The sequence below is a fragment of the Bombina bombina genome, chromosome 2 (assembly GCF_027579735.1).
Source record: "Bombina bombina isolate aBomBom1 chromosome 2, aBomBom1.pri, whole genome shotgun sequence".
NCBI lineage: Eukaryota > Metazoa > Chordata > Amphibia > Anura > Bombinatoridae > Bombina > Bombina bombina.
Window position 1 is genome coordinate 405562734 of NC_069500.1, and position 17929 is coordinate 405580662.

At 35.0% G+C, this 17929-nt stretch overlaps 1 protein-coding gene across 2 annotated transcripts in view; it reads left to right on the forward strand.

Moving 5' to 3' along the window:
• The window catches only part of CHFR (checkpoint with forkhead and ring finger domains), a 150877-nt gene that overhangs the window by 8305 nt on the left and 124643 nt on the right, over positions 1 to 17929 (forward strand). For both annotated transcript variants that reach the window (XM_053701889.1, XM_053701890.1), the window contains exons 2-6: positions 924 to 1056; positions 7471 to 7570; positions 10244 to 10353; positions 11534 to 11593; positions 12517 to 12693. In XM_053701889.1, the coding sequence (XP_053557864.1) occupies positions 936 to 1056; positions 7471 to 7570; positions 10244 to 10353; positions 11534 to 11593; positions 12517 to 12693 (568 nt within the window). In that variant the 5' untranslated portion in view covers positions 924 to 935. The remainder of the gene's footprint in view (positions 1 to 923; positions 1057 to 7470; positions 7571 to 10243; positions 10354 to 11533; positions 11594 to 12516; positions 12694 to 17929) is intronic.

Genomic DNA, 17929 nt, shown 5'->3' on the forward strand with positions numbered 1-17929 from the left:
AAAATATTGACATAGCTTAATCCTGCCATTGCTCAGATCATCAGGATTGTAATAAATAGCATTAATCTGTAATACCTTCACAAAGGTTTGACTTATTACCTTGATATTATGTCATTTATTCATGAACACTTAAAAATTGCTTCTTTATAATTATGAGATTTCATTTCTTTGTTGCATGTATTTTTTCAAGGAAAAAGTGTTGTGCATATAGGAATTATTATCCTTTTTAGGCACCAGTTTAAAGATTACATTTATTTAGTAACCATTCTCCTTTAAAACCCTAGATAAACTCTCTTTTTTTTTAATGGCTTTTTGTACCAAATTAAACATAGATATTTTGTTTTTATTGAGGTTTCAACATATAAAATAGAAAAAAAATCTCAAATGTAGACAAATAAGACATATTTAGTAAGGGGACAATAGCCTAGTTATTTTAAGTCATTCAAGGGATACACGTTTTGTAAAGGAAAACCTTTTAATCAGACATAAAATATTATCTGTATTGTTTCTGAATTGTGATTTATGCTGATAAATTAATTGCAGCTTAAGCTACTTCCGATGCAATTTCTTTAATTAGTGCAGCAGTACGTTTCTGAATTAGCACATACGTTCTAGACATAAGGACTGAAGTATTTATTATTTCAGTGCTGCAAAGAGGAAAAAGGATATGTACGTATTAGGTGTTTAGAAATAGGTGCATTGCCTTTGTTGACCTTAATATACTCCTGTGGCAGTGATTGGGTTAAGGTTTCCAAGTCTCTTCACAATCCGTCACATGGAAACTCATACAATAATGGCTTTCACTTCAGTCCCTGCTTCTGTTGTGTCTGATGGGGGGAGCAAAACAAAACTGTGCAGACTCTGACGTGTAAAGTTGTGGTCTCCCTACCCCCTTATTTATTGTTTTCTTCTGACCTTTTCAGATGTGACTTGAGATGGAAAGCTCAAGGGAGAAGAAGCCCTGGGGTAAACTGAGCCCATTGCTGGGATCAGAGACAGAGTCAGCATCTGAGCTCTTCCTCTGCAAAAAGGAATGGACCATAGGACGGAAAAAAGGTAATACACAGCCTGGTGTATCACAGCATAGTACAGCTTCTAATGAATACTAAATGTTTGCTTTACCCAAATACCTGTGGTATTCATTATGCATTTGTATAAATAGAATGTTTATAGTCTAGCCAGGGATAATGCAATGATTAACCCTTTCGTGACAGGGTTAAAGTGCCTACATCGGAACAACTGTTCCGATGTAGACAAATTGAAACTACGCGATCGTGCATACGATCGCGAGATTTCAATTATTGGATCGCATCTGGGGGGCGTCCCTACAATCCTAGGAACGCCCTCCAGACCGCGATTAAATCCCTGAAGCACAGAAGGCTTCAGGACAGCCCTTAGTTATGACGTTCCATTCCGTCATAACGGCTTTAAAGCCCAGTCTAATTATGACGGAATGGAACGGCATAACGGCTTTAAAAGGTTAAATGTTGTGTGTTTGTGTTTATAAAACATGAAGGTCTGTGCACTGTGTGCTTTGAGTCTCCTTACAGAAAAGAGCTATATAAATGCAATTATTTGCATGTTGTGTGTGTGTGTGTGAAATATATATAAATTACAAATATTCTCTTACCTGGGTATTGGAAGGAAAATCAGGTGTGTAGACAATTCAAGAAAGATACACATCAGTTGTGACTTATTGTTTATTGTGTGGTGACAGTCTTAGCTCTGTTGATCAGCTTTCTATTTTTAAAATAAAAATAATAATAGAACAAAGCCTTGCAAGTTTGTTATGATGAAACGTACAAGAGAGAACTATGCAATTTTGGAAAGCTCTAATTATTCCAAGAAAATTGTTAGTGACAAGTGGTCACAATTTAAGGCTGGAGGAAAGGAGATTTAAGTAAATATTTTGTTCACTGTAAGAGCAATCAAATTGTGGAACTCATTACCTTAGAGTCATTTTAAAAATTGTTTAGATACATTTCTGGCTAGAAACAGAATTCAGTGATATTATTGTTTGTGTTAAATGGGTCCCTTTTTTTAAAAAATATATTTTTATTGAGACTTTCGAAAAATAAATACAAGCCAGTACAACAATACGAGTCTACATAGGTGTGAATACATGAGTTAGGGTGAAAAGTAAATCTTAAACCGTGATGTGAAGATTATTATCTTTTAACAAACATATAGATACTTTTACATATCAAGTAAGAATAAGAAGTGGGATTACTCGTAAGTGAATGGAGCGTCTCTATTTTATATTGTTGAGATGAATCCTAATATAGGTTTATATGGTTATATCTATGTTTTATGAGGAGTTGGACCAGAGCGTCCACTCCTTATTATTTGTAGTGGTTATTGGGTCTCAATATAGTTCTGAGCTAGAGAATATATTCAGGATCAAAGAGGCGTGTTAGTCCAGAGGTAGGGGGGAGGGAGGGGAAGGGGTTACTAGTTTAGAGGAGTTTCGTAATGTTAGGACTTAGTCTGGGAAAAGAGTAAGCCATAGGTACCAGATTCTAACATGGAGGTCAGTTTTATCCAGGACTCTAAAGGAGTACTGTTCCATTAGCCTAATATGTCTGACAATGGACAGGATTTGTGTGAAAGATGGTGGTGTTTTGCTTCTCCAGGTTCTGGCTATAGCCAGCTTTGTAGCCATGAAGAGAAAAATTGTTGGTGCTTCTGTAGGGGCGTCTAGATTAGGGATTGGCATGTGCAGAAGAGCAATCTCTGGAAGGTAAGGGGGCCTAATATTGAGGTTGTTGAGTGTGCTGTACAACTTCCTCCAGAGAGGTTGGATTTTGGGGCAGGACCACCAAATGTGCAAATAGGTTCCTGGTAGGCCGCATAGTCTCCAACAAAGAGGGGAGTGAGAGTTATAAATTTTATGTAAGGAGGTAGGGACTAAATGCCACCTGACTGTGATTTTATAATATAGTTCCCATAGGGTGGCACAGTGTAGCAATTTTCTAGTTACCATAATTCTGTTGCACCAAATACTGGTGTCAACGATAAATCCTATCTCTGTCTCCCAGGCACGATGTTGTGAGATTTTGTGGTGTGGCTGTGCATTGGATAGTAAGTTATAATGGAGGGAAAGAGGGTGTTTAATAACATGAGCTTTGTTCCATGCGTGTTCCCATAATGATAATTTCCAGAGGGCCCTCCTGGGATAGCCCCAAGAACGGAGCCAGGTGCTGATACGAAAGGCTTCAAACTGTAGTCTTGGGGGCATTTGAAATTTAACACAAAGCTGTGGGTGAGGGATCTAAGTTTCAGATTCATAGAAGTCAGTGACGGTTTTAATTTGTAGGTTCTGCCATAAGTCTGGATGTGCATCCGGTAGAGAGAACAGAACTACTGCTAAAGTGAAGGTGAAATGGGTCCCTTTTTTAATTTAAGCTTAACTGGAGCTTTTATTGTAAATATATTAAGATTTGTATAGACTATTTTTGAACTTCATCTACTCTGTTATTATGTTATCATCATTATACATAACAAAGAAAATAATCTCATGTGCTGATGTAGTGCCAGTTTGTAATTATGGTTCATCATTAGAAAAGTGAAATCATTTAGCGCATTTCAAACTCTAGCCTGAATCTATGGACTAAATTAAATATATAAAATGGACTAAATTAAATATACCTTTATTCATGATTTTGCGCTTAAAGGGACACTAAACTCAAATATTTTCTTTCATGATTCAGATAGAGCATGCAATTTTAATCAACTTTCTAATTTACTGCTATTATCATTCTTTTTGTTCTCTTGCTTTCTTTATTTGAAAAAGAGGGCATCTAAGCTAACGAGACAGCCAATTTTTGGTTCAGACCCTAAACAGCACTTGTTTATTGGTGCTGTCTAATCAGCAAGGACAATCCAGGTTGTGAAGCAAAAATGGGCCGGATTCTAAACTTACATTCTTGCTTTTCAAATAAATATAGTAAGAGAATGAAGAAAAAATGATAATAGCAGTAAATGAGAAAGTTGCTTAAAATTGCATGCTCTATCTGAATCATGAAAGAAAATTTGGGATCAGTGTCCCTTGAAACATACCTTTTTATTTTGTGCATCGTTCTACTAAAATAACCCCCTCTGGCAGCCCACCAACTTTTTTTTCTTTTCTTTCCCATGAGGGGATGTTTCTACCTCTTATCCAATAGCCATACGGAACTCAACCATTAGAGCAGTGCTTGAACGCATTCATTGGTCACAGTCATGGGAGTTAAAGGCACATGAAGCCCAAAATGTTTCTTCCATGATTCCGATATTCAATACAATTTTAAACAACCTTTCAGTTTACTTCTATTATTTAATTTGCTTCCTTCTCTTGTTATCATTTGCTGAAAGTTTTATCTAGGCAAGCTCCTGAGCAGTAGAGAACCTAGGTTCTAGCTGTTGATTGGTGGCTGCATATATATATATTGATTGTGATTGGCTCACCCATGTGTTCAGTTAGAAACCATTAGTGCATTGCTGCTCCTTCAACAAATAATACCACAAGAATGAAACAGATTAAATAATAAAAGTAAATTAGAAAGTTGTTTAAAATTATATTCTCTATCTGAATCATGAAAGAATTTTTTTGGGTTTCATCTCCCTTTAAGATAAACATACTGACTAGGGATTTCATGTTGTTTATTACTGATTGCCACTTTAATAGCACACTATTCATATTCTTACACTCTTTAAATGCTTGTAAACTATTTAATTTGTGTGTAGATTGTTTTTTTAGTTGATATTTAATTAATGAAATGTACTATGTGTGTATAAAAAAAGTATGTTAACCCCTTAATGACCGGACCATTTTTCAATTTTCTTACCCTTAATGACAATGGCTATTTTTACATTTCTGCTGTGTTTGTGTTTAGCTGTAATATTCCTCTTACTCATTTACTGTACCCACACATATTATATACCGTTTTTCTCGCCATTAAATGGACTTTCTAAAGATACCATTATTTTCATCATGTCTTATAATTTACTACAAAAAAAATAATAAAATATGAGGAAAAAATGGAAAAAAACACACTTTTTCTAACTTTGACCCCCAAAATCTGTTACACATCTACAATCACCAAAAAACACCCATGCTAAATAGTTTCTAAATTTTGTCCTGAGTTTAGAAATACCCAATGTTTACATGTTCTTAGCTTTTTTTGCAAGTTATAGGGCCATAAATACAAGTAGCACTTGGCTATTTCCAAACCACTTTTTTTCAAAATTAGCGCTAGTTACATTGGAACCCTGATATCTGTCAGGAATATCTGAATATCCCTTGACATGTATATATTTTTTGTTAGAAGACAACCCAAAGTATTGATCTAGGCACATTTTGGTATATTTTATGCCACCATTTCACCGCCAAATGCGAGCAAATAAAAAAAAAACTTTACATTTTTCACAATTTTAGGTTTCTCACTGAAATTATTTACAAACAGCTTGTGCTATTATGGCACAAATTGTTGTAAAAGCTTCTTTGGGATCCCCTTTGTTCAGAAATAGCAGACTTATATGGCTTTGGCACTGATTTTTGGTAATTAGAAGGCCGATAAATGCTGCTGCGCACCACACGTAAATTATGCCCAGCAGTGAAGGGGTTAATTAGGTAGGTTGTAGGGAGCTTGCAGGGTTAATTTTAGTTTTAGGGTAGAGATCAGCCTCCCACCTGACACATCCCACCCCCTGATCCCTCCCAAACAGCTCTCTTCCCTCCCCCACCCCACAAATGTCCCCGCCATCTTAAGTACTGGCAGAAAGTCTGCCAGTACTAAATAAAAGGAGTTTTTTGTTTTTTTTATAAAAAAAAAAAAAATTTTAGCTATGATGGACTCCTGCCTTAGCCCCAACCTCCATGATCCCCCCCCCCAGCTCTCTAACCCTCTCTCCTATCTAATTGCGGCCATCTTGGGTACTGGCAGCTGTCTGCCAGTACCCAATTTGCCCCAAAAACAAGTGTTTTTTGTTCTTTTGCTTTTTTTTATTTTTTCTGTAGTGTAGCAGCCCCCCACAATACCCCTATCCCCCTCCCCCTCCCAGATCCTTTTATATTATTTTTAAAAAAAATATTTCCCCCCCCCTCTTCCCTCCTCATTGGTGTCAGTGTCAGTGCCAGCTAATGCGCGCACATGCACGCGCACGCGCGCCCCCCGCACGCTCCCGGCACCCGGCGTGCACATTGTACTTCTAGGAACCGGATGCCGGGTAGCGATGGGCCGCCCACCCGCCTCCCTGTTACGCTCCCACCCACCAACGAACCGGCACCATCGCTACCGGTGCAGAGAGGGCCACAGAGTGGCTCTCTCTGCATCGGAGTCTTCTAAATGGTATTGCAGGATGCCTCCATATGGAGGCATCACTGCAATACCCTGAGAGCTGCTGGAAGCGATTGCGATCGCTTCCAGCACTCTCTTAGACAACTGACGTACCAGGTACGTCCATTGTCATTAACTGTTAGTTAATGCATGACGTACCTGGTACGTCAGTTGTCATTAAGGGGTTAAAGGACCATAATACCCAAATGTTTAAACACTTGAAAGTGATGCAGCATAGCTGTAAAAAGCTGACTAGAAGATATCACCTGAACATCTCTATGTAAAAAAGAAAGATATTTTACCTCAAAAGTTCCTCAGTAGCCACCTCCCATTGTAAAGGATTTCTAAGCAGCATTTTAGTGTGTCTGTCCTGGGACAGCTTAGGGGATGAGCCTTGTGCACTCTCATATTATTTCACCAATCAGGTAAAGGAAGCTTACTATGAAATCTCATGAGATCACAGTAAGAGTTCATGACCTCAGCACTGCTGATGCTGATTGGCTGCTGTTCATTTCTTCATTTTTTTTTTATTTTTACCTGCATCTGGGAGCAGGTGAAGTATAACTTTTTACACAGAACTTACTCTGCTGGGCTGAGGAAATTGTGAGGTAAAATATCTTCCTTTTTTACATAGAGATGCTCAGGTGATATTTTCCTGTCAGCTTTTTACAGTTATACTGCATCCGTTTCAAGTGATTTAGCATATGAGTATTATGTCCCTTTGATGTCCCTTTACGTAAAATATATATAGTGTATAGTTATCAACATGTGGAAAAAACACATTACATGAGTATTGACCATTCCAAAACACCTGAAGTAAATTGCACACAGTATCCATAAATTATTAAAAATACTGTGTTATGCAATTAAATATGTAAACTGCATAAGATTCACAGATGCCAGCTTAACAAATTAGACGTGCTGTTTTATTGTTCTGCTGGAGGCTTTTATACCATGGGGGCACAGGCCAAAAAAATGTCACTGTCCCAGGAAAATTGGAACAGTTGACAAATATGAATAGTACGTATGTGACTGGAATTGTATGTCTGATAATAGTTCAACTGAAGTTTTGGTTTAGGGAAATAGTTTTAGGTTGTTGTTTTTTTTAATGCTGATTTTACTATTTGCTATTTATTGTCACCTCTCTTCTCAGCCTGTGACCTCTCCTTCCCTGGCAACAAGCTGGTGTCTGGGGAACATTGTAAAATTACTGTGGAGGAGAAATCTGGGCATGTTTTTTTAGAAGATACCAGGTAACACAGATTAGGCTCTCCAGCTATACACTCATGTAATATAACCTATGTAGTAACATGTAACAACTATACACTCATGTAATATAACCTATGTAGTAACCTGTAACAACTATACACTCATGTAATATAACCTATGCAGTAACATGTAACAACTATACACTCATGTAATATAACCTATGTAGTAACATGTAACAACTATACACTCATGTAATATAACCTATGCAGTAACATGTAACAGCTATACACTCATGTAATATAACCTATGTAGTAACATGTAACAACTATACACTCATGTAATATAACCTATGCAGTAACATGTAACAACTATACACTCATGTAATATAACCTATGTAGTAACATGTAACAGCTATACACTCATGTAATATAACCTATGCAGTAACATGTAACAGCTATGCACTCATGTAATCTAACCTATGCAGTAACCTGTAACAACTATATAACTCATGTAATAAAACCTATGTAGTAACATGTAACAACTATACACTCATGTAATATAACCTATGCAGTAACATGTAACAACTATACACTCATGTAATATAACCTATGCAGTAACATGTAACAACTATACACTCATGTAATATAACCTATGCAGTAACCTGTAACAACTATATAACTCATGTAATATAACCTATGTAGTAACATGTAACAACTATACACTCATGTAATATAACCTATGCAGTAACCTGTAACAACTATATAACTCATGTAATATAACCTATGCAGTAACATGTAACAACTATACACTCATGTAATATAACCTATGTAGTAACATGTAACAACTATACACTCATGTAATATAACCTATGTAGTAACATGTAACAACTATACACTCATGTAATATAACCTATGCAGTAACATGTAACAACTATACACTCATGTAATATAACATATGTAGTAACATGTAACAACTATACACTCATGTAATATAACCTATGCAGTAACCTGTAACAACTATACACTCATGTAATATAACCTATGTAGTAACATGTAATAACTATACACTCATGTAATATAACCTATGTAGTAACATGTAACAACTATACACTCATGTAATATAACCTATGCAGTAACATGTAACAACTATACACTCATGTAATCTAACCTATGCAGTAACCTGTAACAACTATACACTCATGTAATATAACCTATGCAGTAACCTGTAACAACTATATAACTCATGATACAATTAGAAGCTTCTCTCTGCACATCAGAAGGAAAGTTCACCCCACATTTACTTTGAATAACATTGTACAGCATAAAACAAGCGATTTAAAGCAGTAAATGTTTAGCTATAGTTTTACACAGCACTAAAAGAGCGCCATCCACTTCTGCTTGAGAGGATATCCATAGCTGAAATAAGGAGTGCATTGCAAAATAAATAGAGTACTTTAAAAGCTCTAGTTGATGGATTTCTCTCACAGACAGTACGTTATAAGTGTACGTCTCTTTATTAAAGTCAGATTAAAATAAGCCCTGCTAAAGCCAGATGTTGTAAAGCAAAGAGATGTGAAGAGGAATTCCCCATGTATCAGGGAGATTAGGCACAACATCTAATATTGTCATCTAATTGCTGAAATGACAGCGGCACTGCAAGATGACAGAGACGTTTATTATAAGGTAAAAACCTGAGCACATTTGTCTTTTGGGTGGTTTCACTATCGCTGTTCTACAGAACTGTAGTGGATTTGCAGACTCTGAACAATATAAATGTCTTTCTTTCTCTCCCTTCTTGCTTGTGTGAGTTGTTTGACGCCACTAAATTATTAAAAGATTCTCAGCCCCGGTACTTCTATTTCTTCCCTTCTTCTCCTGATTCTTCCGTTTCTGCTTTCCTACTTCTTGCTATCTTTGTTGTTCAAGGTTAAAGGGACAGTATGCACCAATTTTCATATAACTACATGTAATAGACACTACTATAAAGAAGAATATGCACAGATACTGATCTTAAAATCCAGTATAAAACCTTTAAAAAAACTTACTTAAAATCTCCCAGTTTAGCACTGTTAAAAAAGTTAGGCTGGGACACCCAGTGAAATAGGCTGGAAAGCAAAAAGTGCAGACCCCCCCCCCCCCCCTGCATATGAAAAGTCTAGTTCTAAAACTTTGGGGCTTGGTCAGGAGTCAGAAAATCAGCACAATGTTATTTAAAAATACATTTTTATAAAAACATTCCCAGATGGGCTGTATAAATGGATCATCTACAAAACATTTATGCAAAGAAAAATCTAGTGCACAATGTCCTTTTAAAGATTTCCTGGGTGACTTTTCTACAGAATGGTGTGTGCATTGGCTGAGATCATTGTGAATATGACATCACAGCAAACTAGGACTTGTATATGGTGCTACTGTTAAGTTTTTTATCAAAAGCTTTTGTGATGATCTAAAATGTGCAATTAAATTAACCCTTGCTATTTATTACATTTTATTGAAGACATTTTAGCAGACATGATGCAATAAAAATAGTTCAAATCAATATAGATCCTTAGTCAGAAGCCTCGTTTTTTGTTTTAAATGACATTACTGCCTGTTGCTACATACAATTATTATAGGTAACATATTTACAGCACACCTGATGCAATTTGTATTTGGCTCATGTTAGGAGCCTAATGACTCCGCTATATTGACTGGGATTTCTGCTACATCTCTCTGCAGCACAAATGGCACAGTGATTAATAAACTCAAGCTAGTGAAGAAACAGACCTGTCCCTTACAGAATGGAGATGTTATTTACCTTGTTTATAAGAAAAATGAACCGGAGCAAAGTAAGTTGTCTTTTTCACTTCCCTTATTTGTTTTTTTTACTGTATAAACATTCTGGCACATTAATAAATGATTATTCCAAACTTGTGTGTACTGTGTACAAACACAAGTTATCTTTACATTACAATTATTTTTGGTATGTACTGCAGTTAAATACATACATACAAATTAATGTTTTAATGGGACATAAAAATCAAAATTAAACTTTTATGATTCATGTAGAGCATCCAATTTTAAGATACTTTTCAATCTACTTTGTTCTCTTGTTATAGCACACCTAGGTAGTCTCAGAAACAGCAACGCACTTCTGGGAGCTAGCTGGTGGTTGGTGGCTGCGCAAATGCCTTTATCATGGGCTTATCAAGATGTGTGCAACAAGCTCCCAGTAGTGGATTGCTGCTCTGTAGATGCCTTTTAACTATGTGTTTAACCTTGTTTGCAGTTATATGCAAACAAAGGTGCAATAATGCTCTAATTTTATGTCTCTCTAAAGCTCAAATTTTAATTCTCCATAAAAGATCTAAATAAATATGCATCGGAAAAATCTGTACTGTGTACTTTGATTCTTTATTTTACCTGCTTTTCATGAAATTTAATCTCAAAATAGTAGTTTTCCTACTGCTTCCAGAGAGACCAGAGTGCGTTTATTAGTTTTAGTTAACGTTAACCCTCCTGCATATGCTGCCCATTTATTGTTTGATATATGCAGGAATTCTTTGATATTTGTCTCTAATTGGTTGCTGCTAACGAGATAAGATAAACAATACTCAAGAGGTTTTTCAGGTGATGACGCACATTACTACATCCGTTTATAACAAGTGTTAAAAGAATCGGTAGGGATGTGTATCTTTAACAGCTTATAATCATGATGGCACGTTGATATGAGTTATAGGCAGCGCAGCCCATATGCCAACCTCTCCTTATTAAAAAAAACAATATCTAAATTTAATTTAACCTGATTCAAATGCATCAAAATCACTTCAGCATGGTTTTTGGTTTGTAGAAAAAAATAGTTTTACAACCAGTTTTTTTTTTTCTCCAAAAGATATTGGTTTCTAGCCTTACACTAAATCATTTTGTTTGATGTTGAGCAAAAGTTAATAATAAAACAGTGCATTGTAACAGACACCTATAATATTGTGGTAGATAAGGACTGTTACAATGGTATATTTCTACTTTCAGATGTTGCATATCTCTATAAGTCGTTGAACTCGTCATCAGACAATTTGCAGGAACCAGTAGGTAAGTCTAGTGTGGTAAAAAGATTGCAGGTTACAGCACATATATATAAAAAATATATCAAATATGCACTGACTTCATTTAGCTGACCCCTTTGTTAAGAGTTGGTGTTGGATCATACACTTTTTTTATTGTGCCGGCTACATTTTAAGACAATCTGATACTCCGTATAGGCACCAATTGATTTTGGTATACGGGTGCACATGAAAAAGCAAGTAGCAGCTCTTATACAGGATGGATATTACCTAATCTTTTTGGCAATAGAACAGATAGTGTATTAAATGTTATATATTTAGTCTCTTATGATTTTTTTGTTTTTGCTTCTATTTTTTTTAAACTACAGTCTGGTAGTTTTTATTAGGGATTTTGAAACATTTACAAATGTATGCATCTAAAAATGTGTAAAAAGAATAAAAACAACAAATACGTTAACCAATAACAATTTGGATATACATTTGGTATCAATACACAATATGAATAAGCGCCGTACTATTGTGTTATTTTGGCCATATACTCTTCCTCAAATAAATCTGACAGAATGGTAGACATCAATAAGATGGGTTATCTGGAAGCCATATTTCCCCAAAGACAAGAGTACAGATACTTGCTGTCTCCAAATTAGGACAGATGGTATGAGGATTTTATTTCCACATTCTTGGTATAAGTTGGCGTGCACTACTTATTGTATATAAAAAAAAAATGTAATCTTAAGAGACATTTCAGTTTTGGGGGCTTGTTAAACACAAAAAAAAAGAATGTGATCGAAGGAATATCATCAGAGAGAACTGATTGTAATTCTTTATGGATGTTTTTCCAGTATTTTTGTGTTGCAGGACATTGCCACTAGGTATGTGATAACGTACCTCTGTGACCGCACCCTCTCCAATACAGTCTGGATTTTTGAAGCTTTTTGCTAACATTTTCAGATACCTCAGGTGACGAAAGAGGGGATGAGACACAATTATTATCCTCCCAGCTGTCCTATGAGGAACCTCAAACATCTTATGAGGAGCCACAGCCTTCCACCTCAACATCCAACTTCTTCAGCACACCCACTACCTCTTCCAATGAGCCAAACACAGATCCGCAACAGTCCACCACAGGTGAGAGATGGCAGGGCTTGTTTCATGTTCTTGAAAAACAAGAGGATTACATATGTGCTATTTAGGAACCAGGTTTGTCCTCCCCTCTATGTTTAAGAATATAACAGTATTGTTTAAAAAATAAAAATCAATAACTAGCCAAAAAGTGCTTCTCTCATTGATTAAGAACATAACTGTATTTGTAATTTAAAGGGACAAGAAACCCAAATGTGTTTCTTTCATGATTTAGAAAGAGGGTGCAATTTTAAACAACTTTCCATTTTACTTCTATTATTTAATTTGCTTTATTCTCTTAATATCCTTTGTTGAAAAGCATATCTAAATAGACCCGATAGCTGCTTATTGGTGGCTGCACATAGATGTCTCGTGATTGGCTCACCTATGTGCATTGCTATTTCTTTAACAAAGGATACCTAAAGAATGAAACAAATTAGATAATAGAAGTAAAATGAAATGTTTAAAATTGTATTCTGTATCTGAATCATGAAAGATGGAAAAAAAATTGGGTTTCATGTCCCTTTAACCAAATACAATCTTCTGTTTTAAAAGAACATTAAAGGGACAGTCAACACCAGAATTTTTGTTGTTTTAAAAGATAGATAATCCCTTAATTACCCATTCCCCAGTTTTGCATAACCAACACAGTTATAATAATACATGTTTTACCTCTGTGATTACCTTGTATCTAAGCTTCTGCAGGCTGCCCCCTTATTTCAGTACTTTTGACAGACTTGCATTTTAGCCAATCAGTGCTCACTCCTCGGTAAATTCACATGTATGAGCTCAATGTTATCTATATGAAACATATGAACTAATGCCCTCTAGTGGTGAAAAACTGTCAAATGCAGTGGCGGCCTTTAAGGTCTAAGAAATTAGCATATGAACCTCCTAGGTTTAGCTTTCAACTAAGAATACCAAGAGAACAAAGCAAAATTGGTGATAAAAGTAAATTGGAAAGATGTTTAAAAATACATGCCCTATTTGAATCATGAAAGTTTTTTTTTTTTTTTTTTGGACTTGACTGTCCCATTAAACACCTCTTTTGTGCAAAAATTGTGCTTCATCCAACGCCCCTTAGACAGGCAAAAAAGGCCATTTGCAGCCCCTAGATTACAGGGACTAAGCACAATTTTTACACAAAATCAAAAAGTGTTTAATGCCCCTTTAATTATTATTAAAACAATTAATTTAATCTTTGTTATTCCAAAAGAAGCAGTCAACAATAGTTATCATATTTACTGATTAATACATAAAGGGACGTGGAAATATTGTTTTCTTTGTTGCATCTAAAATTAAGTATTTTAAAATGTTTTACTTTTTTCTTTTTTTCCCCTTCAATTAAAAAGCACTTTCATTCTCTGTTTTGCTTCCCCTGTGCAGTGGACAACGCAATGTGATCCTGTAGCACAGAGGTCCCTTCCCACTCTCTGTATGCCTGCATCTGTCTATTGTGTGACTTCACATGCAGCGCCACTTAGAGGGATATAAAGAGAAAATTGCTCTCAAGTGATTGTAACAATAATAACCAACTGCTAGTTTTTTGTTTTAAGGGGTCGTAGGTCCTTGCACAAATATAAATATGCTGGTACCCAAATAAATAAAATAATTGGTTGAGTGCACAAAATATATATAACAAAGGAGATCTCAAAGCAGAAAAAGGCACTCTTCAGTATTTATGAAGTTCTTCAGTATTTATGAAGTAGAAAACATACATACAAGTCTTTGTGGTGGATGTTGGTTGGCAAATTGTTTAGCAGCAATGCACTACTGGGAACTATCTGAACACAGTGGGTGGGACAATGACACATATATGTCAATCAGCAGCTAGTTCCTAGTATTGCATTTTAAGCCTGCCTAAGTATGGTTTTCAATAAAGGATACCAAGAGAGCAAAGCAAATTAGATAATAGATTATTTAGATAATTTGATAATAGAAGCATATTGGAAGGTTGTTTAAAATCTGAATGATTAATTTTGACTTTACTGTCCCTTTAACTGTTTCTACATCTGCGTATAATCTTGGTCTATTTGCATTGATTATTAATCCATTATCTACCATTGAACTAATAGAGCATATATTCTCACATATACTCAGAAGGATGCGCATCTTGATCACTATATGGTATCAGTGTTTGTGTCAATGTTTTTAAAAATGTTAAAGCAAAAGTTAAAATTAAACATTCAGATAGAGTATGCAGTTTTTAAATACTTTCCATTTGCTCCTGTTATCATATTTGCTCCATTCTCTTGGTATCCTTTGTTGAAGATTAAACCTTGGTAGCCTCATAGGACCTCAGGAGTGTGCACATGTCTTTATGGCAGCAATGTTTGCAACAATGTTATACACTGCTACAATAGAGTGCTAAGCACGTGTGCATGCTGCTGAACCCTTCATAAGTTTGCCCTTCATCTAAGGATACCAAAAGAATGTTGTGGTAATAGAAGTAAATTGGAAAGTTTTTTTGTTTTTTTATATTTAAATTGCATGCTCTATCTGCTATGTAACTTTAATTTTAACTTTACTGTCCTTTTAAAGAGACATTTAAACACTTTGAGATGGTAATATAAAATGATAAATCCTATATCTAAAAAAAACCTCTGCAATATACGTTTATTTATTTTGTCCCCCTTGCCTGTAATTATTTTCTGAAATTGAGAGCTTTTCAGTTCCTGTTAGAAATGGAAGTGCAGAGCACTGTTATATTCCACACAACCATTGGCTGCACACTCTAGTGACCTACTTATAACTGTCCCTAATTTGCCACAGTAGAGAAGGTAACCTAAGTTACAACATGGCAGCTCCCATTGTTTTATAGACACTAAAACTTTACACTAATCTTGTCAATATTTTCACAGCTAATGAAACTTTAAAAAATACATCTACATTTTATTCTCAGACTAATCTTTTCTTTGAATGCATCATTCTATCTAGCATTTATTTAGTGTTTAATGTCCCTTTAAGACATGTATTAATGCTAATAAAGAATAGGGAATGTAACTGGAGAATTGAATTATACTTTTTGTGCATGGATTAAAATAGACAAACATCTACTGAAGGGTAAAGGTTTTTTTTATGTGCACCTTTTACTAATTGATAGTGAAGAGGATGAATTTATAGTATTCTTCAGGCCTATCGCTGACCCGTTTACTTTGAACTATTAACTAAAACCAGATTGGCGTTGTACAAATATCACTCTGTACAGTGTTACTGATATTCATATTGTTTTCTGCACTGTGGAATCAATTAGTCAGGTATAGCACTGCTCCACGTGAACTGTTTAGTTACACTCAAACCTTTAGTGTGTCTTTGGCTCCTCACAAGTTGTGCTATCTCATGCATTGATCAGTGCGCTGCTGTATATTGCCAAGGCCTGGGAAATAACTCTTATTTTTGCTACTTATACCTGATATGTTATAAACTCGGTTTATTAATGGTGTCATAAAGGGTATCGGTCACATGGTCTCCTTCTACATTTGCAGTTTACCATAGGTAGTAGTATATTTGAGGAGGATCTTGCTCTCCTTTTTAATATGATATGATACAATCTGGCAAATAAGTTCACCAATGGCCATATATGTGTCTTGAAATATACACTACAAATATACTCCCCAATTTTTTTTCTTTCGTCATTCAGATGGAGCATGTGATTTTAAACAATGTTCCACTTTACTTCTATTATCTAAGTTTTGTTCTTTTGGTATCCTTTGTTGAAAAATATACCTAGGTAGGCTCAAGAGCTGCGGCTGCACATATATGCCTCATGTTATTGGCTCACCCAATGTGATCAACTAGCTCCCACTGCTGCTTCTTTAACAAAGGATACCAACCGAATGAAGCAAATTAGCTAATAAAAGTAAAGTGGAAAGTTGTTTAACAATATATATTCTCTGAATCATTAAATAAAATGTTAGGGTTTCATGCCCCTTTAATAGAGTCTGAGGTAATATGTATTTAAATGAAGCAAACTAACAAATGAAATGTTGTTATAAATATCTTAGATGAAGACGAATATATCAGAGGATAAACATGGTGAAAAAAATCATTCTCTGTAGTTTAACAACTCCATGAAGCATAATAAAAAATACAACTTGTATGGAGCCAGATAGATTCTATGTGGATATATAAATCATTCAAAGTGTTAGAAGTCAAGAGTAGAATTCTTTGTGCCAGGGCTTCGTCTGATGTTTCTTCCAACCGCTTGTGAATTTATTCCATTCCTCCTTTACTGTACAGGTAACTAATTCATTTAGAATCTTACTTCCTTTTGTCCTTAGCTCTTGGTCTCCTTGATATATAAAACCGTTCTTTATTGTAATAATGCATCATTTAATCTTCCTGAACACCCACTGGTTTATCACCGAGTAACTATAAATAAATGGTGCTGATGAGCATTGTGATATTAATATGCAACAGTACTGTGTTGTTGCTTATGATGTTCCTCTATAAGAGTGCTGTATTTGCACAGTGTAGCTGAAGCCTCCTTATTTTTTTATTTTGTTGGATATTGTAAGAAGTATGCTTTGGGTATTTAGTACATTATCGGTCATCCTCATTTGCTTTTGCATCACTGGGATAAATGTATATTGTCATGTAAATGTGAAATAAAATTGAGTATAATATAAATATATATATATATATATATATATATATATATATATATATATATATATATATATATATATATATATATATATATATATATATATATATATATATATATATATATATATATATACATACTAGAACTTAAAGGGAAAGTCTAGTCAAAATTAAATGATACAACTTTCCAATTCACTTTTATCATCAGATTGGCTTTGTTCTCTTGGTATTCTTATTTAAAAGCTAAACCTAGGTATGTTCATATGGTAATTTTTAAGCCCTTGAAAGCCGCCTCTTATCTCAATGCATTTGACAGGTTTTCACAGCTAGAGGATGTTGGTTCATGTGTGCCATACAGATAACATTGTGCTCAAACTCGTAGAGTTATTAGAGGGCACTGATTGGCTAAAATGTAAGTCTGTGAAAATAACTGAAATAAGGGGCAGTCTGCAGAGGCTTAGATACAAGGTAATCACAGAGGTAAAAAGTGTATTACGATACCTGTGTTAGTTGTGCTAAAGTGTGGAATGGGTAATAAAGTAATAATAGTAATAAATAAATTATCTATCTTTTACAAATTATGTAGTAGACTGCCCTTTAAATGCTGTTGTGTTTTGTTATAGCTCTTTATATAATA